At 38.6% G+C, this 16,966-nt stretch overlaps 1 protein-coding gene across 1 annotated transcript in view; it reads right to left on the bottom strand.

Annotated features, from left to right (window-relative positions):
- Positions 1 to 5,234: 5,234 nt before the first annotated feature.
- SMURF2 (SMAD specific E3 ubiquitin protein ligase 2) overlaps positions 5,235 to 16,966 on the bottom strand; it is a 109,282-nt gene continuing 97,550 nt past the window's right edge. Inside the window, exons 13-19 of the mRNA XM_065908530.1 lie at positions 15,688 to 15,802; positions 13,767 to 13,945; positions 12,754 to 12,891; positions 9,611 to 9,731; positions 7,408 to 7,609; positions 6,146 to 6,221; positions 5,235 to 5,808 (exon numbers count right to left, since the gene is read on the bottom strand). Coding sequence (XP_065764602.1) covers positions 5,709 to 5,808; positions 6,146 to 6,221; positions 7,408 to 7,609; positions 9,611 to 9,731; positions 12,754 to 12,891; positions 13,767 to 13,945; positions 15,688 to 15,802 — 931 coding nt within the window. The 3' untranslated portion in view covers positions 5,235 to 5,708. The remainder of the gene's footprint in view (positions 5,809 to 6,145; positions 6,222 to 7,407; positions 7,610 to 9,610; positions 9,732 to 12,753; positions 12,892 to 13,766; positions 13,946 to 15,687; positions 15,803 to 16,966) is intronic.

Raw genomic sequence — 16,966 nt, 5'->3', positions numbered from 1 at the left:
TGGGGATGCAGCCACTATGGAGGTTCCTCAAGAAATTAAAAACAGGACTACCATATGACTCAGCAATTTCACTTCTGGTTATTTATCTGAAGAAAATGAAAACACTGACTGGAAAAGATTATCTGCACCCCCATGCTCAACTGAAGCAATAGCCAAAATACAGAAACAACCTAAGTGTCCATTGATGGGTGAATGGATAGAGAAAACTTGTATATATGTATACACACATTGAAATAATACTCAGCCTAAAAAAAAAAAAAAAAAAGAAACAACAAAAAAAGGAAATCCTGTCATTTGCACCAACATCATTAACCTTGAGGGCATTATGCTAACAAGAGACAAATATCATCTGATCTCACTTAATGTGTGGAATTTAACACAAAAACCCTTCTCACCCTTCAAAACTGAGCTTGTAGATACAAACTGGTGGTTGTCAGAGATGGGGAATGGAAAAAATGGGTGAAGGGTGGCCAAAAGGTATAAACTTTAAGTTATAAGGGCTTCCCTTGTGGCCCAGCTGGTAAAGAATCCGCCTGCAATGTGGGAGAGCTGGGTTCGAGCTCTGGGTTCGGAAGATCCCCTAGAAAAGGGAACAGCTACCCACTCCAGTATTCTGGCCTGGAGAATTCCACGGACTGTAGTCCATGAGGTTGCAGAGTTAGACATGACTAAGTGACTCTCACTTATGAAATAGCTCACAGGGATGTAATGTACAGCATGGTGACTACAGTTAGTAATAACGTAGTGCACATTGGAAGATTGCTAAGAGGGATCTTAAAAATTCTCATCACAAGGAAAAAAAATTTTTGACTGTGGTGATGGATCTTAAAGACTGTGACCATTTCACAAGACAGAAATATCGAATCGTCATGTTGTACACCTGAAATGAATATATGTGTCAACTGTACCTGACTTAAAAAGCAGAACTTTGTCCTGTCTTTTCTCCACTTTCACCCTCTTTGGGAAGAGCGAGTGGTCTCAAGGTTTGAGTGTGATGTGCTCTCCATCCTAACTCTTCTGGGCTGAGAGAGGACTTCATGAATGCTTAGATCAGCAACACTCGTAAGAGAGACTACAGCTCAGACTACGTGGATAACCTAGATAAATCCCAGCCCAAATATCCACAAAAGGTATGCTAGAATCTGAGATGTCATGGGGAACGGGAGTGGGGGAACAATACCAACTTTTAAAAACCAAAAGGGATTTGACGCCTTGCTGAGGTGAGGTAATTAATCTCATGTTGCCGTCATGACTGACTGATTCGCTGCACACTCTCTTGAGTTCTGAGGAACTCGGTTTACACTGTAGTTTCTGAGACATACACTAGAAACACTAGCTTGGAAGTTCAGTTTTTTTTAGCCGCCACCCAAAGCTGTATCCCTAAAGCTGGTACAGAGCCGGACACGGTAGGAGCACGACAGGTACTTGCTGAATGGACAAAGAACGAGCCACATTTAAGGGAAATACCTTTCAATGAAATGTAACTCTAAAATCTGATTTGTCTAGTTTGCTAAGAATATTATCATGGGCCTTTAAGCCTTTTTCTGTGTAATTACCTCTGCTCCATTCTGCTCCTCGGCATATCCTACCAAAAGCATTTAGGATATAAAGTACAAATAAATGCAGTGGATGGTGCTGAGGTTAACCTTCATTATAATAAAAAGACAACCCTTTCCAGTCACCATAGGGCAGAAAAACGTCATATATTACTCAAACTTTCAGGTAATTTATAGATAATTCTACTACTAAAATCCTTAATGTACTAAAAAGTATATATAAATTTTAGAGGACAACCAGTAAACTGGCAATGTGAGGCAAAGCAAAAAAAGATACATTTCAAAAGGATGTAAAAATGGACCCCATGCCCACTCTGGGAACTTTTCATACAGGACTGCTTCCGCTGCACCACCAGCCCCTCGCCCCGCCAAGACATGCCTCTGTGTGGCCTGTGCTGAGGAGAGACTTACACAGACTACTGCGGGTGAAAACACACCCTCTCCAATCCTCTGTTCACCCATGTAGATAGCTAGACTTTAATTCACTACATTTACAGAACTGTGAATTACGACCCTTAAAGTCACGGCTCCTTGGGAAAATGTAACTGATTTCTGCTTTTCGAGGATTCTACTGCTCAACACCAAGGAAGCAAATGAGGCCTGGTCGTAGCTCTGCCCTCCAGAGCCTGGGACGCTGTTACAGGCCACACTGACCACGAAGGCGGCGCCACGGCAGGGGGAGACGAGCGGCTTCCCTGCCGGACCTTTCAGGAGGCGTCCTGAGCCCTCAGGCTCTGCCACGTGACAAAAACACCAACTCAGGAAGGCCCATGAACCTTTAAACTTCACATTTTACGGTCTGTATGTAGTCACTCTTGATGGAGCCAGTCAAACTTCTTAAAAACAATTCATTATAAAGTCAATATTCTTTAGAAACTTTGATGCTGTGACAGTGCAAACAGCATTCATTTATTGCTCAACTTCGGCATGGGCACATACATAGTTAATTTTTAAAAAACCATTTATACAGATGTTATTGATAAAGCTCATGTAACAACTGGGTGAAAATACAAAGAATATCAAAGCTAAAACACTCTGTAATAAATACACATACAATGAAAATGATAAAACTTTGTTTTTAAAGTCAGTTTGAGAGAAGAAGAATATTACAATAAGTGAACTAATTACATCTAGAAACAGAACAACTCAGCATTTGGTACAACCATCATTCTAACGCAAGTACATTAAATACCACAAATGGCAGCCATCGACTGTGCTGCAGCCTGAAGACAAGCAGGGGAGCTGCTCTATCGAACCGTCAAGATGACTGGAACAATCTTCTAACTCCCATCAACGCAGCCAGCTCAATGCACCGGAAGTTCAAGCCAACTTAGTGTTATAAAATAAAGCAAATTACACTGTATTTAAAAGAAGGGAAACTTGTGCTCTGGACTGTAATTACAAGGAAAAAATTAAAGACTTGGTTAAAAATAAAACCCATTCAGGGCAACAAACTATGTGCAAAAACAAAATGTACACTATACACAGCACTATTTAAAAACTCTTTACACCAAAGAAGTAAGACCCTCTGAAACACACTCACCTCTGTACTGCACACGAGCTCTACAAAGTAACCACTGTTCGCAATTAAGCATTCATGATGCAAAGGCAATGTATGGAAACATGACATCACGTATCTGAAATAACGCAACTAGAGGAAGGATTAGGAAAAACCCAGCTAAGAGGGACATGTGGAAATAAATATTCACATTAAACATGAGGTGCAAGTCCAAGGTTCAGTGATTCGTTGGGGGGTTTTGTTTGCTTAGCACCTGTTTAGAAGTAATCAGGTAACGTGACTTTGAAAATGAAATCTAAATCATGTTTTTATAAGTTATGTTGGTGATACCATAGACTGTAAGGGAGGGGAGTTTCTTCCTTTTAAAGCTCTATTAAGTCATTATAAAGTTAAAAAGGCACTCAAAAAGCAATGGTATTTGCCTGCTCTACTTTGTACATTATTTTGAGAGTAGCATTTCATCATTACTGCATCTGTCAGTTATAATTTCTCTGAAGTGTTCATCATGTACTTTTACTGAAAGATTATAATAGGCACAATTACACTGCGCTAGTGCTTTAATGTGAGAGAGAGATGGACCTGCAACCAATAAGGTATTATTGTGAAAGCTGAAAACTACTGATAATCAAACAGGGTATTTCAAGATGTTCTCTGGTACAACTAAGAATGCAGTAAGAAAACAAAGTGGGAAGGAACAGCTCAGCATAAGCACGTCGCCACTACACAGTTATGACTAAACCAGCTTGCGTGTGGCTGTCAAATTTGGCTGAATGAAATAAATACATAGAAGCTATAGGAGTAGTTCTCAACTTTTTTTTAAGCAGCAAATTTTCCATCTCTTGTATTCTACCCATCCCCCCACCCCTCCTAGTCTCTGAAACCTTACGTAAAATTCCAATATATAAAAGAAAAATCAGAGCTGTTCCGGGTAAAGGCAGGTGGGGAGTTCGAGGCCTCTGCTCAAATACCAACTCGGCCTTTCTTCGCCCTCTCTTTGTCCCTCCTCTCTTAACCGTGACTTCTGAGGCACCTCTGAGGAAGCCCTTGGCTCCAAGAACACAGGCTGAAACCAATCCATCAAATGAACACAAAGGGCTGATTCACTTGATAATTACGCTGCAAAATTTAAACAAAGCTATCTCATCAAAATTTGCTATGCCTGATTTCTCAACAATGTAAAAAATAAAAAAAGAGAATAGTGCAGATTTCTGGTGGCTGAATTTAAAAAACCACTCATGACTTCAGATTTTTCCAAGCTCTCACTCCAGAATTCTGGTTGCCTTCTGGATCATGCAACATGCCACGCACCTTGAAAGCTGAATCTGGATGTTTCAAAATCAAATGCTGATCTTCAACACCAAGGGAACCGAAGATTCCCTTACCTCCAAAATTACTCTTCAGACTTAATGTTTATGAGAGAGTTAGAATCACTTTTTGGTTTTTTGTTGTTTTTTTGTAATTACATCTCCTGCCCCACCACCCCTTCATTTTGTTAGGTAAAAGCAGAGTTTCCTAAGCTTTGCTAAATAATCTTTTGAGCAGAGTTTTTCCTTTTTCATAATTTTAACTGATTAAGATATGAGCAGCTAAACAGACATTCAGGATGATTTACTTGATAGAAACTTACCATAATTAAAATATAATATGAATTAGGTGCACTTGTCATAGGAGACTTTGGTTTACAGAAATAGTATATATATCTCTCAAAGATAAGCTGACCCAGTAACAGAATGAAAATCCCATCTCATCCACGTGATCTGAGTAGCTATAAAAATGCAGTATTTCCATTTAAGATGCAAAGTAAATCCAAAATACCTGATCGTATTCATTCAAGATAAAAAATTAAGGTTTCTGTTTTAAAGTCTCTTAAAGAACAGGGAGCCCCTGAATGCATCATTTTATTGTAGCAAATAAGCTACTAAGTTCAGACTAAATGGTTGCATTAGGAACTTGACAACCAAAATTATATAGCTGTATTCCAGAGAATTCATGCTTGAAAAATATAAAAAAAAAACTCACTTAGGCTATGTTGAAACATATAATGCTTCTAAAATATAATGCTTTGCTATAGAAAAATGCAATTAAACTTGGAAATGGCTTAATGTTTTTTTTAAGATTCTTTTGTAGCCAATTGTTTACAAAGGTAGAATAATTCAAAATAATTTTATTTTATTTTATTTTTTACAAAGAGCAAGTACAGGAGCTGTTCAAAATCATGTTTTCAAAATGAAATGTGACTTGTACCGACTGCTGAAGTTGTCTTGATATTTGATAGACTTGAAATCTGTGAAGTGATTTGAATAGATTACCTTTTATAAAAATAGTAGTAGTCTTTAAGTGTAGAATACTGCCTAACTCTGGAAATGTAGGAAAAGTCAGCATTCTTTAGGTTCAAGATACTAATTTTAAATAGCAGCTGAATGTGGCCTCATGGCAAAGCATAAAGACCTCTTTTTTTCCTTGAAAAGGAATTTCAAAATTGTCCTTTCCCCTCACAGTGTCCTAAAATTTTTTAAAGGGGGGGTTGGGGGTGGGGCATTTTCCTGTATTTCAGCATTCCTTGAAACTCTGCTGAAAGGAGGCTGTCTGTCCGTCAGGCTATAAATAGAGTCCTGGGTAAATCCTTAAAGTTGTCATTCCACAGCAAATCCACACGTTTCTTCTATGGCTGTTAGCAGCTTTTCATATAACTTTTCATAGCTTTCATAGGGCGGAATGTCTATTCGATTGAAGCTGTAAATAAGCAAATCACAGTTCACTCAAAACAAGGCAACTGACTTGGCAAGTGTACATTAGTTTACACTAAACTAATACAGCCATATCACTCTTGTGTCACACAGAAAACTACAAGAAAGAGGTTATATTTCTCTCAAGTTGAGATTTACTTGAAAAGCCCCCAAAGGGATTTTCCCTATCCATTTTTGGATAATCTTAATCCATTAAAAAGGAATAATAAGCAACTCTTAAGGCTCCATTCAGTAGAAAGAACAACAAATAAAATGTCAAATCTGTTTGAAACTAACACCTACATACCTGGCATGAGGGGAAAAAAGCTACTGAAGTAACTCACCAAGTGTGGGCTTTGGGCAGGTTGTTAGTGCAAGCATCGATCTGGTGTATGGTGAAAAGCCGTGGGCCTGCGGCACCTGCAGAGGGAGCCAATGTGGGTCAGATCACTGCAGGCACATGTATCAGTCTTCACAATCTCAGAATAAAAATGGTACATAAACCACAGGGTCTAGGGCTAAGGGAGGACTGGTGACTCCACACAGCTGCCAAAAGGCCCAGGAAAAGAAGCTGGGTTTTTAAAAGCTGGAACTGACCTTGGATAACAAGGCTGATTCCTTGATCTGCTAGCCTTTCGATTTAAGGAAAAGTTCAAGATTGAAATCTTTTGCCAACTTTTATCTTCTATGGACAATCACTGCCCCAAAGGGGCAAATCCAAGGTCCAGCACATATTCAAAAAGATGACAACCTAATGCAGATTTAGGTTTCACTCCTCAGACTTCGCAGAGAGCAAAAGATCACAGTCTAGAGAGTAACGAGTCTGCAGAAATACAACTTCACTTCATGCATCTGAGCAGCCTGCTGATAACGAGGTCTCCGCATGGGCAATGCAAGCACGACTCGTCTGTTTCCCCCGCGGAGTTCCGACACGTAGACTGTATGCAGCACTGTGGGGCCATGTACCAGCCTTGCTTCCTACACCCTCCGTCACCAGCAGCAGCAGTTTTAAAAATGAAGAGCTTCAGAAGTAAAGGAACACTGCCACCCAGTGAAGCACCATGATCACTAGCAATATCCCAACTCATCCCCCAACTGAACAGCTCTTCCATGGAAAACAATTCTTAAAAATGGAATATGGCTGTGAGATGGTCTGATGCCATGCATAAACTAAAAGTGCTCTGACCAGACAAATGGCTTCCACAGCTCATGCTGCCTCTATTAAAAAAGTAGAGGGGAGAGGCCTCCCAAATGGGTAAATGTTTGCCAGGCTGAGATGTGAACACGGAAGCAGACAGACTTCCCCTAGAGGAACGGGCAACAGCGTTTTAAAGCAAGGGGTCCAGAAAAGGCAGAGCATCAGCACACACGTCTCCGACATGCGGCACTCACTACAACCACAGAGAACCCAGCAGGAAAGGCTCTTGGGAGGGAACAAGGAAAGGAAGGAGAAGAAGGTATCAAGACACGAGAGTTACAGGTAAGAACTAGAGTGAAGAGAGAATCTGTTTATAAGCCCGTTTGTACACCATCTGCATATACCAAACACTAACCCCCTGCCCCCGACGATGAGACGCCAGATTGTCTGTGCCTCCCTCTCTCTTACCTTGTAAAGCCTTGAAGCCCTGCAGAGGCACTCGTGATGAGCCGGTCACAAACTGAAGCAACCGTGCTCGTCGTTCTTCATCAAAGAACTCCACAGCCTTCCAGAACCACTTGACAACATTGCTGTCTGGAGTACAGTGTTTTAACCGGGTGTTTACCTTCCAGTCGTTAACATCTATCTTTCCAAGTCCACAAATAATGAGCTGTTAAAATATTGCACAAATAATGAGCCAATGGAAACCCAAGTCGGCCAAAAATTCCTCAAAATGGAACTTTAGATTTGCAATGTTGGCTTTCAAATGGTGTCCTTAATCGAGGGTAGACGTCAGAACCATCTGGAAAGTTTTTCAAAATATACACACTAGGTCCTATGCTCATATTTTAATTCTGTGAATCTGGGGTGAATTAGGGTCTGTATTTTTTAAAAGCTCCATGAGTACCTACACACTGCAGGTTCCCTACCCAGGATGTGAGAACCACAGTGATGGACATGACAAGATGAGAAATTCCATAATCTCACAGTAGAGTTCTAAAAAAAATGATGATCAGAAACTAGATTCGGAGTAAATACAGTTTACATATGCCTTCCTTAAGACCTGAATCTACTATTCCAATTTCAACATTTATTAGCTTTGGAATTCTGGGCAGTTCAGCTCACTTCCCTTGGCCACAGTTTCCTCTGCGGTAATAAGGCAGTAGTATCTGTTTCATTACATCCTGTGAAAGCAACCATGGGCATTCAAGAAATTGTGTTGAGTAAGTGGTACAATCTGCTTAAAGCTGAACCAAAGTACAAAATTTATGAATGTGCTGTTACAGAGCTCTGCTTGGCATTCTGCTGCAGGCTCAGTATAAATGATATATCAAAATCACTTTGATACGATTAATACGCACACCTCCTTAGGATCCAAGACAGAGTCATCTTACTGACCTGTGTATGACACTGACTTATGATAGTGTGTAGTACAGAACATAATGCAACCTGCAAATCCCATAGTTTATAATTAATTATACTAACTCAGTATAACACTAAAATAAACTATATATATATATATTTCTTATGAAAAGTTAATTAGCAGTAGAAATTATACAACAAACCCTAACATTATTGAATAAAATCTGCAACAAAGCTTCTACAGGGTTCTGAAAAATCCTGAATCACAGCTATATGAACAGGTAAGTGGTTATCCAAACAGAATTACAGAAGTACTTATAATACTGAAGATACCTCTCAAAATTCCTTTCTTCAGAGGAGTGGTAACTTTAAGGCCAAATTCCTTATTTATTATACGAACAGGAAAAAAATGCATCGTATTTCAACTTTACTGTCATTCCTGCTGTGTTTTATTCCTCCTCCTACTTCCTTCTGGTCATTTCACTACTGAATAATTCAATCACGAAAAGAATGGGGATGGTATTCAGTCAAACCGTAGAATAAAATCTCATTACTTTCCAAAGTAGTTCAGTAGTAACTCAGATATATTTGTTAAAGGTCTTAATTATAAAACCAAACTTAAGGTGCTTTAAGGACTAGCTTTAAAATTAAAAAATGGTTAACTGGTTATTAAAGTCTGTATTAGTAACAAAAGTTTCCAAGGAGACTGAAGATGTTTTGACAGTCATGGAAAGTCGCTCAGTCACGTCCAATTCTTTGCGAATTCTCCAGGCCAGAATACTGGAGTGGGTAGCCTTTCCCTTCTCCAGGGTATCTTCCCAACCCAGGGATCGAACCTAGGTCTCTTGCATTGCAGGCGGGTTTAGATGATCCTAAATGTTTCCTCTAGGTTTTTGTCTATCAAGTGCTTTCTTGTAAAGCTTAACGTAAATCCAATTGGGTCTAGGTTTTTATTCCAAATAAACTGCAATATGGTGGAGACCAATTGATAAAGTTTCACTTAACTAAATCAATAGCCATTTAATTAAAGAATAGGAAATAACACTGGAAGAATATACACAAAATACACAAAACCTGTTAAAAGGAAGAATGGAAAATAGGGAAGAATAAAGGATAGTCACAATATAAGAGAGACTACTTGTAGAATTTACAAAACATGAAAGGCTTTTCCTATGAGTTAGAATTCTCACAGCAGCACACCGAAAAAATTCAAAAGTACCAGAAATACAACTCCTCTAAAGCTAAGTAACAGAAACTTCTCAACCTTGCTTTGTTATACTAGATGATGTCATGACATTCATACACTGACCTCTAACTCCTTTTCATCAAATGTCTTCAGCAGATGCTGTGGAATTACTTCATTAAATCCTTTCTGCAGGGCCAGGAATTGCGCCTCAATGCCTCGTAAAAATCTCCAGTTCACGTAAAGCCTGGAAACATTGGGCAGGGGTTTTGTATGATCAAATATATTCAGATTTGGTAATTACTATGAATCGTTAGTACATTAGCAACACTGCACTTTACAAGTGTCTAGCGTTAAGAATTTAGTCTAAAATCTAAAAGAATCTCAGATTACTGAAGGTAGATGGATCCTCAGCAGTGAGGCAGTTCAGTATAAATTATAAGCAGTATAAATTAAAAAGCAGTAACCTTCCACTAACAAAAGCAGCATCGCTACAGCAACTCTTCACTTCAGAAAAACTATTAAACTGGAAGTTGGCTGGAGAGCAGATGGGTCTGAAGTTAAAATCTAAATGAAACGATTTTCTCAGCTTCTAGAATGCATGCCAGTAACCAGAAAAAAGAGCCCATTCAACCAAAAATAATTTTTCTGATTTCACTTAAAAATACAATCTGAATGTGTTGGGTGTTGTTTTTATATTTTGTGGGTTGTATACAGGGGAAGGGGAGGTAAAGAGAATCCCCATATCCAAAATGAGAAGAAACAGTAAAAGCCACTAGCAAGCACTTTTTGACTACTTGTTTTTCCCTATAGGCTTTAAAAGCCCTGAAAGATGTAATTTGAGCAATAAAAAGTACACGAAACTATATCTCATGTGTAGCTCTACTTACAGCTTTGTTTGGACTTACACTTTCTACATGAATTACCCTTTTTTTTAATCTATCTTCCCAGGAAAATTTCTCTCACAAACCTCAGAACTACTCCTACTCCCAATCTGTCAGGATTTCCTTTCCCAAATTTGGAAGAAATAATTCTCTAAGAAGTAAGTTACTTAATATTAACTGTATCCCTTGGGGGACCTCATTTTTCTTTGTTTAAGGGCACATCAAAACTGCCCACCTGTGAAAAGTTTTTCTGTGTAATTTCAAAACTGTATCTGTAAGGATGATTGGTGGTCGTCCTGTCAGACTCTTGCCACCCCTGGACTGCAGCCTGCCAGGTCCCTCTGTGCATGAGATTCCCATGCTTCCTTCCCCAGGGGATCTTCCTGACCCAGAGACTGAACCCACGTCTCCTGCACTGCAGGTAGGGTCTTTGCCACTGAGCCACCTGGGAAGCCCCAAGGAATAACTACTGTGCCTGTAAATATGGCTGAATCCTGGAAAATGAGCAGTCTACCCAGATCCTGGAAGTGACCCACTACTGAACTTCAGGGAATTCATGCTCATCCTTATTATTTTTTAATTGGTGTGTTTGTGTGTGTGTGTGTGTATTTTGGGGGGGTGGGGTCACACTGCTTGACATGTGTAATCTTAGTGTGTGTGTGTGTGTGTATTTTGGGGGGGGTGGGGTCACACTGCGTGACATGTGTAATCTTAGTTCCCCGACCAGAGATCAAACTTCAAACCCATGCCCCCTGCCGTAGAAGTGAGGAGTTCTAACCACTGGATCATGGGGAAGTCCCTCATTAAGTTACAAATGTAATATGTTTGTTATTAAAAGAAAAATCATAGTTAAAAAATCAAACATTAAATGTGGAGACAGAGTAAAACCTGAAAGTCCACTCTTTTACCCTCTTTCCTCTCTACTTCCAGGCCTATCACTTCCACTCTCCCACCCTAGGCAACATCTTATTGGGTAAGTGGTCTTCCTGAACATCATCTGTATGAGAATAAAACAATACAGACTTTGTTCCAAGACATGCTTTTTAAGTGACAGCTTATGCAGAATCTCTTTTTTTTTAAATTGTCACACAATATTCTATTTAGTATATCTCATCATTCTCTTCTATAAACATTTTGCAGTTTTCACATTTTTTTACAAGTAATAAACAGCCTTATATTTCTTTAATTACAAATGTGTTTCCAAACAGCAGATTCCTAAGAATGGAGCTGCATATGCATTTTCATTTTGGCAGCTGTTCTCAAATTGTTTTCCAACAAAGCTCTACCAGGGTTCACAGGCTATGAGACTGATGGGCCTCATCCGTGAACTGAAACATTTCAGTCAGTAAGACCTGAGGACATAGTCTGTGCAAAAAGTACAGCAAGCATGCTTCTGTGTACATATGGTGAAGTTCAAACTCCTAAATTTGATTATCATAGTTTAATGCTTAGAAAAACTTCACATACCATGAGCCAAATGATCTCACTTAATACTTCTAGATTTCTCAATCAACAGGTGATTTTACAAAACTTGAACATTTTCTTGATTTTTTTATAAGAAATATAGTACCTCTTATATATCTATATTTCTTTAATATTTACACTAATTTATTTTTTATATCAATATATTTCTATTTTCATAAATTATATTTCTATTGAAAACACGTGTTTCTTATATAAACCCACAACATCTTCATTTATAAACAGGGTTAAGTCCTAGTAACACAGCACGAAAGTGCTTCTGCACAGCTAGCTGTGGGAGCTACTACACATGACGCGACAAGCGTGTTTCCTGAAACTCGTGCCTTTGGACAGCCCCTCTTTCAACTGAACCTGGGCTGCTTTGTGACTCGCTTTAACCACAAGAATACAGCAGAGGTGATGTTGGCCAGTTCCAGGCTTAGGCCTTTAAAAGATCCCACAACTCCTCCTTCTGTGCTCTGGGAAGCCAGCCACCCGATAAGAGGCCCGGCTACTGTGCTGCAGAGAGAGGCCTCTGACACCACGTGGGATAAGTGAGGAGCCCAGCCAACAGTGAGAACCAAGTGCCAGATGGTGACCCAGCGTCCACTCCAGCCAGCCCCCAGCCCGCCAAGCCACCCTGGGTGAAACATCAGACATGTGAGTGAAGAGCTCGTCTTAACATTTCCGCCCCAGCTGACACCATGTGGAGGAGCAGTGTGCTGCCCCTGTTATCCTCGATCCAAGTAACTGCCCCACGGGACCATGAGAAATAATAAAATGGTGGTAGTTTTTAAGCCACTTAATTCTGCAGAGGCCTATTCTGTGGCAGTAAGTAACACTACCTAAACATCAATGTTTTTCCGTACCACCATTCTAGAACATTAAAACAAGTCTCAGGCTTAAGAAGATACAAATGTTTACCTGACATATTCTTTTTTATTTTCTTCAGTAACAGGGATACTCTTGCCATTTGGTTTAAGTTCATGCTGAATGATTTCACCATAGGCATTATGTTCGACACAGAAGGTGTGGTCCAAAACACCTGTGATATCATTCTCGCTAGAAAGGAAAAAAGGGGAAAGACACCTGATTAGAAAATCTAAAATTCAGATCTCGGAGATATATTAATTGGTGAGACAAATAAAACTAAGGTTTTTTTTTTTTTTCTTCTTCTTCTTTCTTTTTTTTCTTTTTTTTTCCTTCATCCCGGTCCCCCCAAGGTGGTTTTACGACATGACAAACAGAGGAACATCTGACCCTATGTTCTTTTTACTAGTTCTCATGCCACTGTTCCTACCAGTTGGGGGGCAGAAAAGTCAAAGAGCTTTAACCTTCATAAACCCTGGGAACATTTTATTGAGTAATGAGGAAGCCCTGGAAAGCTGGGTTTTACACAGGGAAACCTCAGTTCTGTTTGGCTTTCAGGTTAGAACTTCTACCAGAATCTCGGTAATCCAAGTGACCAAACACCGGAGGAGCCCCACTGAGAAAGCTACTTGTGTACTTGGTAAAAACAAGCATGGCCATGTATCTTCACAAACAAATGACCTCCCAACAAACAGAGCTGACTCTTACAAATACCATTTTTAAAGTATGGTTTCAGCAATCATCATTTCAGCAGAAATACCTTATTCTCACATATGAAAAATGGAAACAGAACATGCATCATGTTGAAGAAATCATTAAGTGCTTTTAAAAATAGAGTATACTACATTTTCCCCTTTTAAAGTAATACCACTTTTGCTACAGTTTAGGAATTTTAAAAATACACAAAAGCAGCAGAAAGAGGAAAAGTCTCATATGGTCCCATCACTCAGATGATCACCCTTAATATTTTCCGTGCATCATGTTTTATATTTCAAAAAAAGTACATCCATTTTGAAGCATGTATCTTTTAAGAGCTCAGATTCTAATGAACAAGACTCAATACATACAGTATCCACACTAAACTGTTATGAAGATCTGGATCAACTAGCTCCATGTCATCCAAAGTAATGGACTTCCCAAGCAACTGTTTATAGAATGGCAACGTGAAACCACCATCAATATAGTGTCCATGGAACACAGCCATTCCCATTATTCGTCCAACAAAGTGGAAGTATGATAAATGTTCCTGAAATTGAAGAGAGTTTATGTAAATATTCCAGGTAGGTACTATCCAGGGAATTTTTAATAAAAATTAAATATGTAAGCAACAGTAATTTTTAAAATAATAAGTATCAACTTATACTCCAATTTATAGCTATTTAAGTGGATAGGCTATCGTATCAAGGCTCAATACTCATTAGGGAAAGTTTCTATAGGGCACACTTAAGATACTATACTTTGCTACAAAATATTGCAGCAGAGTCCATGCTTCTCACAAAGAAAGGGCAGTCACTCTGTAAAATTTATCCTCAGAAATTAAGTCTAGTCCTTCTGCAGCCTCACTAAATCTGCTGCAGATCCTGTTCTCTCTCCTCCCATCTCCTGCTGAGCTCCTTATAGTCATGGCTCTGTCATGGAAAAAAAGCTTTCAATTCTCTACCTCCCTGTTCTCTTGACCTAACCAGAAACTGAACTTCAAAACATCACAGATTTAAGAGCACAGACTTCATGTCTAACTTGGACTAGAGTCCTGATTTTACCAGTTACTAGCTATGTACACTTGGGCAAACTACTTAACCTCTGTAGAGATAGTTTTTCATTATCTGGAAAAATAAGGGTAATAATAGCATCTAAAAAGGGTCTCTCTGGGTAGTAACATGAGGTGATGAAGCCCAAGGCGCTGGACCTGGCATATGGTAAATGCTCAACAAACATGAGCTATCATTACTACGGTGGCGGTAATGAGCTGGTCAAGCAGAATCTTCACTTAAAAATCTCCCCTTTATGAAGAACACCTAGCAGGGAACCTACCATGCCTACCATGTTTAGACAGATTTGGTCTTCCATGATATATTGTTTTATTACTGTTGGATATTTGTATTTTAAACTTCTTTTACTTCTCTGTTTAACAATCTCTAAGCTCACCTATAAGCCTCCCATTTATCTTACAAATAGCACTTTTCTTTTAAAAAAGTAGTACCCGTTCACTACTATTTAGAAAATACAGACCAGGAAAAAAAGCCCGTAGTCTTAACACTCAGAGATAACCACTGCTAAGTATTACACTGTGGATCTTTTCAATGTTCTCACATATACATATGTTTACCAAAGTTGCATCGTTCTATTTTGTTAACTTTTTTCCACCTATTACAAATACTATCTTTACATATCATTATCCATTATCCCACAACATCATTTTAGGGGCTCTATAATATACCCTTGTATGGGAAGATAATAGAAATACTATAAAACCAACAAATGAGTAACAGCTGCTAACTCTTGTTGAGTACTTAATAATATGTAATAGGGTTAATAACGTATAGCACTGTGCAGAGTCTCATTTAACAGTCACAACCCTTCTCTCAGGTTCAAATTATATTTTATCATTGAGGCTTAAGTCAATGAAAGTCACAAAGCTAGTTAGTAATGGGACCAGGATATGTTCTCATGTCTAATTCCAGAGTCTAAGCTCTTAACCACGTTGTTCTGCTTCATGTCATAATTTAACCAACCCCTCTTATGGACAGCAATGTTATTTCCAGTTGGGGCTACTATAAACAGTGATGCAGTAAACCTCCCTGGGCCCAACTGTTGCACACACTCATAATCATTCACCTAAGAAAACTCTTTAAAAGAACACTTGCCAAGTCCAAGGATGTGACTTGAACAAAGACAGCAAACCTATGTCATAAACTACACTGACACTTAAAGATGAAAAAACATTGTAGGTCATAAGTTAGTTCATATCATTATAACCACCAATCATACCGGATTAACTGCAGAATCAGGATTGATCTGCAATGTATAGATATCATCTCTTGAATACTGGAAGAGGCCATAATAAGGATTCAGCATTTCATGTGACAAGAGATATAACCACTCCCTAAAAAACAAGATATGCCAAAGGAATTTTTTGTTAATAAATATACTTTTACTAAGATATGCTATTAATTAATGTTAGCAAAGGTTTTTAATAAAACAAAATAAAGCACTAACTAGTTATGTAATATCACTTAAGAAAAGTATACCAACGCATGGAGCTCAACCCCATGCCCCGTGACCACCTAGAGGGGTGGGAGGGAGGTTCAGAGGAGCTAGAACACCTACGGCTGGTTTCTGTTGATGTACGGCAGAAACCAACACAGCATGGTAAAGTAATTATCCTCCAATTAAAAATAAAAATTAAATTAAAAAGAAGAAGAATCTACCAAGCCCCAAAGTAAATGAAAACCCTTGTTTTATTGTATTGAACTCATGTCTCACTCAATTTTGGGTAATTTTGTGACATTTTAATATCAGCAAACATAATAATGATATCCAGAAGTACCATTAGATGCTGCAGCCCAGTGGTCTGTTACTTTTAATTGCCAAACAAATTTGTGATCCATAATAAATATAAAATGAAGGGAAGAATATGGTTTTATTTCAAAACCTCCAAGTGGTCCCATTCATACCACCCTGATCGTCTCCAATCATGGCAGTTTTATACTAGTTTATGCAATATATAACATTCATATATAACTAATTCATGTATTACTGTTGGTATGGTTTTAGTAAGAAAATTTCATTATCCATTTCTACTATCTGTTTTGTTGTAAACCCTAGAATAACCGTGATAAACATGTAAGTGGTGAGAAACTACCAAGGCCTTTGGTATAAGTGGGAATAAAAGGGTAGGCCAGCACTTTCTGGGGATGTTTCATCCCACTTCTTGGTTTCAAGCATACATCAGTGTTTTTAAAACCTATAATAAACAGTTCTATCACCTTAAACTTATTAAATCATTTACATTTTCAAAGTATAAAAGACCACTTTTTGTCTTGGTGAAACAGAAATAAAATCACTAGTCTAGAACTTAAGGTGACGTCCGAGTCTCAAAGCCTGTCATTCCTCAGCTAGGAAAGGCACGTAAATGATATTTCTGATATTATGGATTAAACAGGAGAATAATATAATTTTAAGAAATGCAGTGAAACACTATTAAAATAGAGGAAAACATTTCAAAGTTTTATCATTTGATGGCATCTAAATCAAATCATTATGCTTA

The sequence above is a fragment of the Muntiacus reevesi genome, chromosome 18, assembly GCF_963930625.1.
Source record: "Muntiacus reevesi chromosome 18, mMunRee1.1, whole genome shotgun sequence".
In the NCBI taxonomy this organism is placed as follows: Eukaryota; Metazoa; Chordata; class Mammalia; order Artiodactyla; family Cervidae; genus Muntiacus; species Muntiacus reevesi.
This window is presented reverse-complemented; position numbering and strand designations above follow the sequence as displayed.